This window comes from Trachypithecus francoisi, unplaced genomic scaffold (genome assembly GCF_009764315.1).
Source record: "Trachypithecus francoisi isolate TF-2019V2 unplaced genomic scaffold, Tfra_2.0 Lachesis_group10, whole genome shotgun sequence".
In the NCBI taxonomy this organism is placed as follows: domain Eukaryota; kingdom Metazoa; phylum Chordata; class Mammalia; order Primates; family Cercopithecidae; genus Trachypithecus; species Trachypithecus francoisi.
The window spans coordinates 124,836,034-124,848,791 of record NW_022681455.1 but is presented as its reverse complement, the minus strand read 5'-3'; the positions used below and the strand labels follow the sequence as shown (position 1 = coordinate 124,848,791).

At 44.2% G+C, this 12,758-nt stretch overlaps 1 protein-coding gene across 2 annotated transcripts in view; it reads left to right on the top strand.

Moving 5' to 3' along the window:
- The window catches only part of MBTPS1 (membrane bound transcription factor peptidase, site 1), a 66,019-nt gene that overhangs the window by 3,280 nt on the left and 49,981 nt on the right, over positions 1–12,758 (top strand). For both annotated transcript variants that reach the window (XM_033219155.1, XM_033219156.1), the window contains exon 2: positions 11,929–12,415. In XM_033219155.1, the coding sequence (XP_033075046.1) occupies positions 12,247–12,415 (169 nt within the window). In that variant the 5' untranslated portion in view covers positions 11,929–12,246. The remainder of the gene's footprint in view (positions 1–11,928; positions 12,416–12,758) is intronic.

Here is a 12,758-nt window from a genome sequence, read left to right as displayed (position 1 = left end):
TAATTTCAGGTATATTTTAGTTATGCCCAGAATTATAATCTTTGTGATATTCTTTTCTTGTGAAAATTGTAAGTGGGAGGCTCCAAGAGCTGCACAGAATGCTAGCCACCAACTGGGCCAGCTGCTTGCTCGGTAATCCATTTCTTCTGCCGAATCTCCCTTCTACACAAATCCCATTAAGTCCTGTTTTCTATGTCTATAATTTGAACTGTGTCTTTTTAAGTTAGTGTTTGATGTCAAAAATTTTAAATTATTCCTGTATTAGAGATGTAATCATTCTCATGAAAAATCGATAGGTATAGAAATACTATCTTTTAAGGTTATGCCTTTGTATGGAAAGATAACCAGGTCTTCTGCATAAAGAATTTATAGAAACTAAATCCAGTTAACATTTAGTGGATCCAGTAACAGCCCTAAGTAGGCTCTCTTAAGTGATATTAAAAATGATAATAAGCCTTTCAGAATGAACTAGCCAAAAGCTTAGTACTTTCAAAGGCTGTCTTTTCCTTAGGCTGGAAAATAGCTTTAGACAGATCTTTGAGAACGATTTGTAGGAGATAGAACCCTTTTAAGCTTTAGTATATGTACAAATAAAATTAAATCTAGCATATATATTTGAATTTTTGTGCCACTGTCTTACCAGAAAGTGTGATTTATTCTTTTTTTTTTTTTTTTTTTTTGAGATGGCATCTCACTCTGTCACCCAGGGTGGAGTGCAGTTGCTTGATCTTGGCTCACTGCAACTTCTGCCTCCCAGGTTCAAGCGATTCTCCCAGCCTCAACCTCCTGAGTAGCTGGGATTACAGGCACACGCCACCACACCCAGCGAATTTTTGTGTTTTTAGTAGAGATGGGGTTTCACCATGTTAGCAGGCTGGTCTTGAACTCCTGATCTCAGGTGATCCGCCCCCACTGCACACCCCCAGCTTCAGCCTCCTGCAGTGCTGGGGTTACAGCCATGAGCCACCAGGCCTGGCCTATTCTTTAAAATTTATTTGAAAAGGTTTATTAAAATACTTAAATGATATGTTTTATCTAAGTATAAAAGTAACGTGCTCCCTATAAACATAAATAAAATAAAGCAGAAATTAACTATCTGTAATCATACAGTTGAAAGGTAGAACCACTGTAACCATTTTGGTATGTGGCTTTCAGTGGGTTTTTTTGTTGCCGTCATTTCCTTTTGAGACGGAGGCTCAGTTGCCCAGGCTGGAATACAGTGGCTTTATCTCCGCCCACTGCAACCTCTACCTCCTTGGTTCAAGCGATTCTCATGCCTCAGCCTCCCGAGTAGCTGGGATTACAGGCATGTGTCACCACGCTCAGCTCATTTTTTGTATTTTTAGTAGAGACAGGGTTTGCTATGTTGGCCAGACTGGTCTTGAACTCCCGGCCTCAAGTGATCCGCCTGCCTTGGCCTCCCAAAGTGCTGGGATTACAGGCATGAGCCACCACACCCAGCTGCATTTTTTTTACTTGCTCATAGACACATTTTAAAATTAAAATGTAAAATAAAATTTGGATTATATGGTATATGAACTGTTTTACTTAACATTTCATTGGCATTTCCCCATATTTCTGTTGTAACAAATGACCACAAACAGTGGCCTAGAACAAGGTGAAATTACTGTCTCACAATTCTGGATATCAGAAGTCCAGAATTGGTCTCACTGAGCTCAAGTCAAAGTTTCAGCAGGGCTGTCTCCTTCTGAAGGCTCTGTGGAGAGAATCAGTTTCCTTTCGTTTTTGTTTCTGTAGGCCACCTGTGTTCCTTGGCGCCTGACTTCTTCCTCAGATTATCTCATCCTCTTGATTGCCTTCTTTTTTTTTTTTTTTTTTTTTTGAGATGGAGTCTCTCTCTGTCGCCCAGGCTGGAATGCAGTGGCACAGTCTTGGCTCACTCCAACCTCTGCCTCCCAGGTTCAAGTGATTCTCCTGCCTCAGCCTCCCAAGTACCTAGGATGACAGGCGCACACCACCATGCCTAGCTAATTTTTGTATTTTTAATAGAGATGAGGTTTCCCCGTGTTGGCCAGGCTGGTCCTGAACGCCTGACCTCAGGTGATCTGCCCACCTCAGCCTCCCACAGTGCTGGGATTACAGGCATGAGCCCCTGTGGCCAGCCAACCCGTTGCTTCATCATCACGTCTCTTACTACCTGTTCTCATCTCCTGCCTCTCTCTTATGGAGACCCTTGTAATGACACCTGGCCCACCTGGATCATCGAGGATACTGTCTTAATGCCTTCATTTAGTCACAGCTGCAAAGTCCCTTTGGCCTGTATGCTTTTGTGTATAAAGGAACATTCCCAGGTTCTAGGAATGAGGATGTGGGCATGTTTGTGGGGACCATTGTTGAGCCTACTGCAGGAGGAGCATTTGAAATTGCTGCATGGCATTCTGTGGTATGCACGAACCATAATTATTTACTCAGTCTCCTTGTTTATGCACATTTAGATGGTCTCCAGCTTTTCACTCATAATCTTGCAGTGTGTATCCTTGGACATAAAGCCTTATGTGCTTCCACATTCATACTTCTTGAATTAAATCCCTAGGGGAGATTTTAGAAAAGCAGGCGACCTGCCTCTGACGAGTGCAGCCTCTGGAGCCAGGCTGACCCCCTGAGTTTCCAGCCCAGCTGTCCTGCTTGCTGGTGGTGTGGCCCCAGGCAAGTTGCCTGGCTACTCTGGGCTTCAGTTCTTATCTGAAAATGGGGGTAGTAATGGGTTGTTGGGAGGATTGAATGAGTTAATACTTGCAGACTACTTAAATGTCACCTGCTACATAATCAATGCTCAGTGAGTGTTAGTTTTTGTTATTTTGGATTTGTTGGACCAAAAGTTTTTAATGTTCGTTTTTAAGCGTTTTAATACATATTTGAAAATTGCCATTCTAAAAGGTTGAGTTGTTTTTTTTTTAATATTCACCAGCAACGTGTGAGAGTACTTACTTTATTGGATTTGTTGACTTAATAAACATGATTTTTATTCTACAGGGGGTGCCTCATTTTTTCTGTCAAAATGTCATTTGATTTGTTGAATGTAAATCATAGAAACACAGATTAATGTTAGCAGAAATTTACCATGAATCTTTTCAGGAATTCTGTCAATTTCCTAAAATGAGATATACTTTTAATTTCCCTTTAACTAGCTCAGTCCCATCTTTGGATGTCCTTCTACATAACAATTGATGAGTGTAAATCTATCTGACATGGTATGTGGTTTGGTTTCGTAGCAGTGAACAGCACTGACTGAATCCAATATAAGAGGCTTAGAATGCCCCTGTCACCACATTTAAAATACCCCCAGGCTCGTGGATCCCTGGTAGGTGAGGCTAAATAAAGAACTTATTTTTTCTCCCTGCTTTGGAAACAGGCTGAACCTAACAGGAAGGTTGCATGAACAGTATGAAACCTTTTTTTCTCTGAAGCATTTGCAAGTAAATTGCAGACCTGATACTCCATTATCCCCCGGTATTTTAGTGGGCGTATCTTCCAAGCAAGTACCTTCTTACATAATCACAGCACAGTTGTCAAAGTCAGGAAATTAGTTTTGATACATCACTACCATCTGATCCACAGGCAGGCTTATTTGGGTTTTGCCAGTTGTCCCTGAGTGCCTGTTACAGCAAATGGATCCAGTTTGGATTCAGGAGTTGCATTTGTCTCTGGAGTCTCCTTCAGTCTGGGGCAGTAGCTCAGACATTCTTGCCTTTCATTACCTTGGTGCTTAGGAAAATTCTAGGCCAGTTGATTTTGTAGAATGTCTCTCAATTTGGGTTGGTCTCATGTTTCTCATGATTTGATTTCAGGTTGTGCATCTTTGTCAGGAACCTCCCAGAAGTGATGCAGGCTCTTCTCAGTGCATCTGCTCTTGTAGACCTGGCTCCATTTGTCCCATTAATGCTTCCCTTGGACAACTTGGTGGAGCCTCTCCGCTGTAAAATGACTTTTCCCCTTTGAAAAGAGAGGTTTTGTTAGCAGTAAGGCATTTTGAGATGATGTAAATATCTTATTCTTCTTCAAACTTTATGTCATTGTGGACTCCTGTGTTCCTGTTTTATTCCACGAATTGGGATCTGTTATATTCATCATTTATTGCGATGCTCAGATTGCCCTGGATTTGGTTAGTGGGGGCCCCTCCAGACTGGCTTCCGTGTTCCTTGGACACTTCCCCATCATTCTGTGAGCCTTTCCTCGCTGAGTGTCACTGTTCCAAACCCGTCTTATTCTTACCCTACCCAACCTGGAACTAGCTCTCTGTCCAAAGAGCCTGGGTTCTTTTAGTGGAGAGAGATATTTAGAACCAATTGTGGGCACTAGGTGGGCTCCTTGCTATTGGGATTTCACTGCTGCCACACCCTTTTGGAGATAGCTAGGAAATGTATGTAGCATGTACACATGCACTTAGATTTCTTTCTTTCTACATCTGTTAGTCTATGTATTGAAAACCTTAAATGCAGACCAGCATTTATCATTTTGTTCTGATACTGAATGGTTCATTTGTATTTTTCTGTTTCATATTTCTAACTCCCTTCTCTGACAGTAAGAAAACTCCATCCCATTATATGTAAAATGTTTGTTTGATCAGACGGTTTCACCTTCACTGCTATCACCCCATTGCCTACGTGGTGCCTTCTTCACTTGCCAGGCTCTGACCCCCTCACCTGGTGCCTCTCCCTTCACATACCTTCCTCACTCCGCTCAGACTCTAAGACCCCATGGTGGGCTTCTGCCGTTCTCCCATGAATACCTACCTTCTTGTCTTCAGCAGAATTCTTCAGAAAGGGAAGAAGAAAAGGCAGAGTTAGCACTCTTTTTAGAAAGTGCTTTTCTTGGGCTGAGCGCAGTGGCTCAGGCCTATAATCCCAGCACTTCGGGAGGCCGAGGGGAGTGGTGGATCACCTGAGGTCAGGAGTTCAAGACCAGCCTGGCCAACATGGCAAAACCCCGTCTCTACTAAAAGTACAAAAATTATCTGGGTGTGGTGGCGGGCGCCTGTAATCCCAGCTACTGGAGAGGCTGAGGCAGGAGAATCACTTGAACTGGGAGACAGAGGTTGCAGTGAGCGGAGATTGCGCCATCGCACTCCAGCCTGGGCAACAAGAGCAAAACTCTGTCTCAAAACAAAACAAAACAAAAAAGCAAGCAGTGAGACTCCATCTAAAAAGAAGAAAAAAATGCTTTTCCTTAGGTGTGTGTGTCTGTATCTGCATGTGCATGCTCTGTCTGCCTGTCCTGCTGCTGCTTACCTGCTTACCTGCTTACCTCTCAGTGGTGAGCCTGTCTTGGGAAGTGTGCCCATCAGGTTTGCATTATATAGTGAGAACCAGGAGGGACCAGTCGTCACAGCTGAATAGACGTATTAGACCCTGGAAAGTGCAGTCTGTGCTTGCAAAGCCTCACGGACTTGTCTAGTGAGTCAGTGGGAACAAGATCTCTTTAGGCCCAGGCCAGATATGGTGGCTCATGCCTATAATCCCAACATTCTGAGAGGCTGAGGCAGGAGGATCTCTTGAGCCCGGGAGTTTGAAACCAGTCTGGGCAACATGGTGAGACCCCATTTCTACCAAAAAAAAAAAAAAAAAAGAATTAGCTGGGCATAGTGGTGCTGTTGTAGTCCCAGCAACTACTGGGCTGAGGTGAGAGGATCACTTGAGCCTCAAGAGGGTGAGGCTGCAGTGAACCGTGATTGTGCCACTGCCTTCCAGCCTGGGGGACCAAGCGGGACCCTGTCTCAAAAAAAAAAAAAAAAAAAAGGCCCAGGAGTTCGGGGCTTGGTAACAAGTACAGCCTTGGGGACCCCAGTCCCTCTGCCATCATTTACCGGTCTCTTGCCCCCATTTCGGCATTTTTGTTTTCCTTAAAGGAAATTTACATTTTGAAACCACCTTATTCTAGGATTGGGAAACTACAGAAACTTCAGGATCTGTTGCCATATTTTTTGAACCATAAATCCTTTGAAATAGTGTCTTGTTAGAACCTGGATTTTAGCTCACCTTTTAGGAACACAAGCAGGTCCACGAGATCCAAACACAGCAAGGGGTGTGTCCTTGTCCCTGTCATTTCCAGCCTCATCATTCATCCCCATGGGATTTTTACACTTGAAGGCACCTTGCAGCCGCTGGTGGTTTGGTAGACTAGAGCAGGTGGGCTGGAGTTGATAGGCTTGGTAAAATGCAGTCTCGCGGCCAGGCTCACCCCCTCACTAGTGTGGCCCTTTTCCAGAAGGGACCAGTTACTAAACTAGCGGTCTCTGTCTCTTCAGTTTGCCCACCTTCCTTTTGCAAATTATTTCCCACAGATTGTGGTTTCCTTCTGACTTTCCTGTGCCCTCTGTCTTTTGTCATGTCTGAAAGAAAAGGTACTGGATTGCCTGGGATTCTGCCCTAAGCCATGCTCTAGACCCTGAGGCTCATCCTAAATTGAACATGCTCAGAGCTCAGCTCCTGCTGGTGTCTCCCAAGCCAGCTTTTCTGCTATCTTCCCCGTCTCAGTTAGGGGCAAGCTCCACTGGTCCAGTCGGGCAACCAGCCTTGGTGTTGCCATGAATCCTCACTTGTGTGCCCCCCACATCTGGTGGACAGCACATCTGTCACTTCTACCTTCGTATCTGTAATGTCATTGCCTCTTATCACCTCCCCTGCCCACCCTGGTCCAAGCCAGCATCTGCTCTCCCTTGGCTCTTTCTATACAGAAGTCCTCCAGATGCTCCCTGCCTCAGCCTGTGCCCTCTTCCACACCGAAGCCAGAGCGATTGGGCTAAAACTCAAGCCTCTTGCGCTCAGGACTGCCTCACACTTTCTCTTCCCGTTCAGAATCAAAGCTAAAGTCCTTTCTGGGACCTGCAGGCCCTCCCCGGGCTATCTCCCCCGTTTCCTCGTTTCCTCGGATTTCATCTTCGGCTTTCCCTTGCTTCACGCTGGCCTCTTTGCCTTTCTTTCCTCACACATACCAGGAATGGTCCTTGCCCCAGGGCCTTTTTACTTGCCTTCCGATTGCCTGGATTCTCTTTCCCCAGACCCTTGGCCAGCTTCCTGCATCCGAAGGGCCTTCAGTGAAAAGGCCCCTTCTCAGCAGCTGCTGTAGGTAGCACTGTAGCAGAAAGCCAGCCCTCTCCTGACTTGTTGTATTCCTTTTCTTTGTTTTTTCTTACTTATTTATTATTATTATTATTATTATTAAGATGAAGTTTTGCTCTTGTTGCCCAGGCTGGAGTGTAGTGGTGTGATCTTGACTCACTGCAATGTCTGCCTCCTGGGTTCAAGTGATTCTCCTGCCTGAGCCTCCTGAGTAGCTGGGACTACAGGCGCCTGCCACCACACACGACTAATTTTTTTGTTTTTAGTAGAGATAGGGTTTCACCATGTTGGCCAGGATGGTCGGACTCCTGGCCTCAGGTGATCCACCCGCCTTGGCCTCCCAAAGTGCTGGAATTACAGATGTGACCCACTGTGCCCAGCTGTTTTTTCTCCTTCCCAAATGTAGTTTTTATCACCATCTAAATACCATATGTTTTACTTGTCTTAGTTACGGTCTGTCTCCCTGCACTGGAAGGTGAGCGCCATGAGGTCAGAGATTTCTATGGTGTTTTGTTTATTACTCTATTCCTACTCCTAGAACAGTTACTGGCTTTTAATAGTTTCTCACTAAATGAGTTGGATGGGTGAACACAGGAGCTCAGCAATCTCATCCTTTGGCCGTGTTTTATCTCTGTGCTGTTCACTGCCATTGGATGGAAGAGGTCCGCATTTCCAGTTGTTGGCTGGGGTGTACCTGCTTGAGGTCCTCTCTGCCCCCCTCGTCTTTCAGCCTCTCCAGACTGACCCGTCTTTGCCTCCCTCCTCAGGCTGGGTGGTGCTGATCCTTGTGCACGTCCGTGTCTTTACAGCGTTGCCGTCCTTGGGATGCTCTGCTCCTCCCTCCCTCACGCCCATCTTTCAGTCCTGCTGAGCTCAGATTCTTCCAGAGCTGCTGCGGTGCCCTCTCCCCAGCAGAAGCCGTCTCTTCACAGCCTGGAGAGAACTGTGTGTCAGTTCAGCATCTATGACCCTGGATGCCTGCCTCTCCTTTGGCATTTTCATTTCCTGCATTTTGTTTAGTTGTGTTTGGCCTCCTTGAATTTAACTAGATCACACTTTGAAGGTTGTGTCCCGACGCGCTAATAATCCGTGTTTGTTCTGTAGTGCCTGATAGTATCTTAAGTTGGTAAGTACTCTAAAGTTGCCTGATCTAATGAATAAGTTAAGGTAAAGTGTCTTATGATAATAATTGCCTTCTCCGTTTTCCAAAAACCCCAAATGTATTATTATTTTTAATTTGGGGAAGAACTGATTACCTTAGCATTTTTTTTTCACTTATTATTTTTTATTTTTTTGAGACAGTCTTGCCATCACCCAGGCGGGACTGCTGCAGTGGCACAATCTCAGCTCACTGCTGCCTCTGCCTCCTGGGTTCACACGATTATCCTGCCTCAGCCTCCCCAGTAGTTGGGATTGCAGGCATGCACCACAATGCCCAACTGATTTTTTTTTCAGTAGATTTCACCATGTTGGCCAGGCTGGTGTCCAACTCCTGGCCTCAAGTGATCCACCCGCCTCAGCCTCCCAAAGTGGAATCACACCAGGATTACAGGTGTGAGCCTCCACACCTGGCCTTTTTTTCATTAAAAAACCCCCAAACCCGGCCGGGTGTGGTGGTTCACGCCTGTAATCCCAGCACTTTGAAAGGCTGAGGCGGGTGGATCACAAGGTCAGCAGATCGAGACCATCCTGGCTAACATGGTGAAACCCCGTCTTTACTAAAAATATTTTTAAAAAATTAGCCGGGCGTGGTGATGGGCGCCTGTAGTCCCAGCTACTTGGGAGGCTGAGGCAGGAGAATGATGTGAACCTGGGAGGCGGAGCTTGCAGTGAGCCGAGATCGTGCCACTGCACTCCAGCCTGGGTGACTGAGCAAGACTCCATCTCAGAAAAAAAAAAACAAAAAACAACCAAACCCTTTCTTTCCATTTCTTTTAAAGGCAAGTATCTGCCTAAGTTGTAAGAGAACATCAGCCATCTGTTCTGCATGGGCTGTGTTATAAGTTCTTACCTAAGAGTCTTTACTTTTGAGTGAATTTTTTTTTTTTTTTGAGACGGAGTCTCGCTCTGTCGCCCAGGCTGGAGTGCAGTGGCCGGATCTCAGCTCACTGCAAGCTCCACCTCCCAGGTTTACGCCATTCTCCTGCCTCAGCCTCCAGAGTAGCTGGGACTACAGGCGCCCGCCACCTCGCCCGGCTAATTTTTTGTATTTTTTAGTAGAGACAGGGTTTCACCATGTTAGCCAGGATGGTCTCGATCTCCTGACCTCGTGATCCGCCCGTCTCGGCCTCCCAAAGTGCTGGGATGACAGGCTTGAGCCACCGCCCCCGGCGAGTGAATTATTTTAGAACAGGTTGAATTAAAGTTGATTTAACCCAGTTGGGTCTAAGATTTTTCTCACTACTATTACTTATATTTGTGTTATATGGAGCCGACATGTGTCATAGATTCTTTAGCTTGAGGCAGAAAAGTTTTAAGAGGCTCTTTTGTTTGTTTTTTAAGTGGAGACAGAGTCTCACTGTGTCACCCAGGCTGGAATGTAGTGGTGCACTCTTGGCCCACTGCAACCCTCCAGGCTCAAGCGATCTTCCTGAGAAGCTGGGACTATAGATGCACCACCGACTAATTTTTAATTTTTTTTTGTAGAGATGGGGTTTCTCCATGTTGCCCAGGCTGGTCTCAAACCCCTGGGCTCAAATGATTATTCCTTCCTTTTTAACAGCAACATCAAAAAACCTGCCTTGAGTAAGGAACCCATTTAATAAGTATCTTTTAAATATATATTCATTTGCTGTGCTATGAGAACTGTTACTACTGGCTTTTATCTTCTTTGGCCAGTAGCCTTTAATTAAGCTAGATACATGCTTCATGTCATTATTTTCTTTGTACTCCACTGCTGGATGTATCAAGCATAAAGAAACTGAGAAATAGGGGCTTACTCCTGAGTAAACTTCTGTGAAACCTGTTAGGGTGGCTTTAGTTGCCCTCTGCTTTTCTGGTCTTTCTGTTTGGCTCTTTGCTTTTGCTCGTACGTTGGCATTCTCGTTGTTGTTGTTCTTGTCAAGGTGGATGTAACGCTTTAAACTTTCACTCGTCTCAGATGAGTTCCACGTCTCTTAGTTGCCAGTGCCAGTACTAGAGATAGACTTGTTTTTCAGGATCAGTTGTTAGTACAGTCGTGAGAGTCCCTAATTAGTAAATGTGAAAATACCGTTTGGATATTTTAACCCCTCACAGTACTTTTATCAATGTTTTTCTACTTGCGGAAGCACGTGTTGATAGTTCCAGAAACCAAAAACTCAGAAGTACCAGTTTCTGCCAGAAGAATGAGTTTTACAGCTTGAAGTACCTTTCCTAATAGATGACTAACTCCTTGTCCTTAATGTTTTCTTTTTAAATACAAGTAGTGGGCCGGGCGCGGTGGCTCATGACTGTAATCTCAACACTTTGGGAGGCCAAGGTGGCTGGATCACCTGAGTTTGAGACCAGCCTGGACAAAATGCCGAGACCCCTTCTCTATATTAAAATCCAAAAATTAGCTGGGTGTGGTGATGCATGCCTGTAGTCCTAGCTACTCGGGGTGCTGAGGCCAGAGGATTGCTTGAGCCCAGGAAGTTGAGGCTGCAGTGAACTGTGCAGAGATTGCGCCACCCACTCCAGCCTCAGTGTCAGAGTGAGACCCTTCCTCAAAATAAATGAATAAATAAATAAATAAATAAGAATAATAAAATCCTAAGTAACACTGGAAGGCCTCTCTTGCTTCATTTACGCATCCCCCACCCTGCTGGATTATTTATGCCCCAGGTATGGTCTGTGCAACTGATTTTTCTGGGTATGTTACAGCCAGCATTGTTCTTTACTATTGCTCTGTTTTCATTGTGAAGAATGGCAGTTTTTCTTACAATTTAGATGTTTTGGAAGATGTCAGTGTCCATGTGTAATTTAATATTCAAATGACATTTTTCTTTAGCAGTAACTTCCTTCACAAACTGTCCTCTCATGTCACTCCAGTAAAGAGATCATCTGGTTTTATAACACATTTAGCGAGTTATATTTCTTTAAGTGTGAGGTTTCAGGTAAAATAGATTTCAAGACAGTAAACCCTTTTATGCTCTTTTCGTAGAATTGGTAGAAAATATTTCAAAATCTGTAATGTTAAAGCATAGTGTTTCTTAAAGAAGGTGTTAAATATCACTTACATGGAAATTACTTTGCTGTTAGGTATTAATGTTACAGCAGAAAGTGAGGATGTATACCAAGCTTTTGCCTGAAAACTTCATGAAATTTGTGGGAAGTAAAAGTGCCAACTGGGGAAATCCTCTGGGGATTGAGTTGCAAATGATGGGAAATACAGAATCTGAAACAGAACAAATGATCATCCTGATTCCCTCTTCTCTTTGACTGCTAGAATGCTCAGGTCCAGTGTGCTTAATATTTTTGGTGTTGTTTTGTTATCCTTAGTTTTTTCCATTTTTCTCATTTATTTTATTGTTTTATTTTTGAAGGTGCCTAAAAAAATTTTCCCATGAAAGCAGTGAGTAATAAGTAAATAAACACGAAATAATACGTTTCATGGTTGTATGGCACATTAATTTGTCTTAAAACTGAGATATCTCTTTTACTCTCTTATTTATTATTTTAGACATAGGGTCTCACTTTGTTGCTCAGGCTGGACTCAAACTCCTGGGCTCAAATGATCTTCCTACCTCAGCCTCCCAAGTAGCTGATCTACAGGCACCTGCCACCTTGCCTGACTGACCCACCTGTTTAAATTATAAATACAACTAAATCATACCTGGCTATGTCAGTTTGCTACTAATGTCTGTTTGCACTATTTTTTGTTTCATAGATTGGCTCACAGTGGTTGATTGATCAACCCCGTTGGACGTTGGTTCTGTGGTACAAATGGAGTATAGGACTCAGTCATCACGGCCTGAGTGAGAGAAGCCTTATTTCCAAGATGGAGAAGAAGCGGAGAAAGAAATGAAAGCCTCGCTTCAGGCTGAACCACAAAAGGCCATGGGATTTAACTTTTATTTACGTTGGACAAGACTGTAAGATGGCTGATCAGTAATGTTGCAGCTTTTAGCCGAAACAAAAATTTACTTCTAATCAAGAAGAAAAAAGTGTGATTTGAACGTATGCAATTTTATGATCATATTCACTTATGACCATGAAGCTTGTCAACATCTGGCTGCTTCTGCTAATGGTTTTGCTCTGTGGGAAGAAACATCTGGGCGACAGACTGGAAAAGAAATCTTTTGAAAAGGCCCCATGCCCTGGCTGTTCCCACCTGACTTTGAAGGTGGAATTCTCATCAACAGTTGTGGAATATGGTAATGATGTTGTCTTAAATATTAGGACCTCCCATCCTATTTTTTTCAAGTTTACTTAATATAACATTAGCTATTGCTGAAGAACATGTTCCTCTTTTCTACAGTATATTTCTTTTTTTTTTTTTGGAGACAGAGTCTCACTCTGTTACCCAGGCTGGAGTGCAGTGGCATGATCTCTGCTCACTGTGACCTCTGCCTCCTGGGTTCAAGCAGTTCTCATGCCTGAGCCTCCCAAGTAGCTGGGATTATAGGTACCTGCCACCGTGCCTGGCTAATATTTTGTTTTGTTTTGTTTTTGAGATGGAGTCTCACTGTGTTGCCCAGGCCGGAGTGCAATGCTATG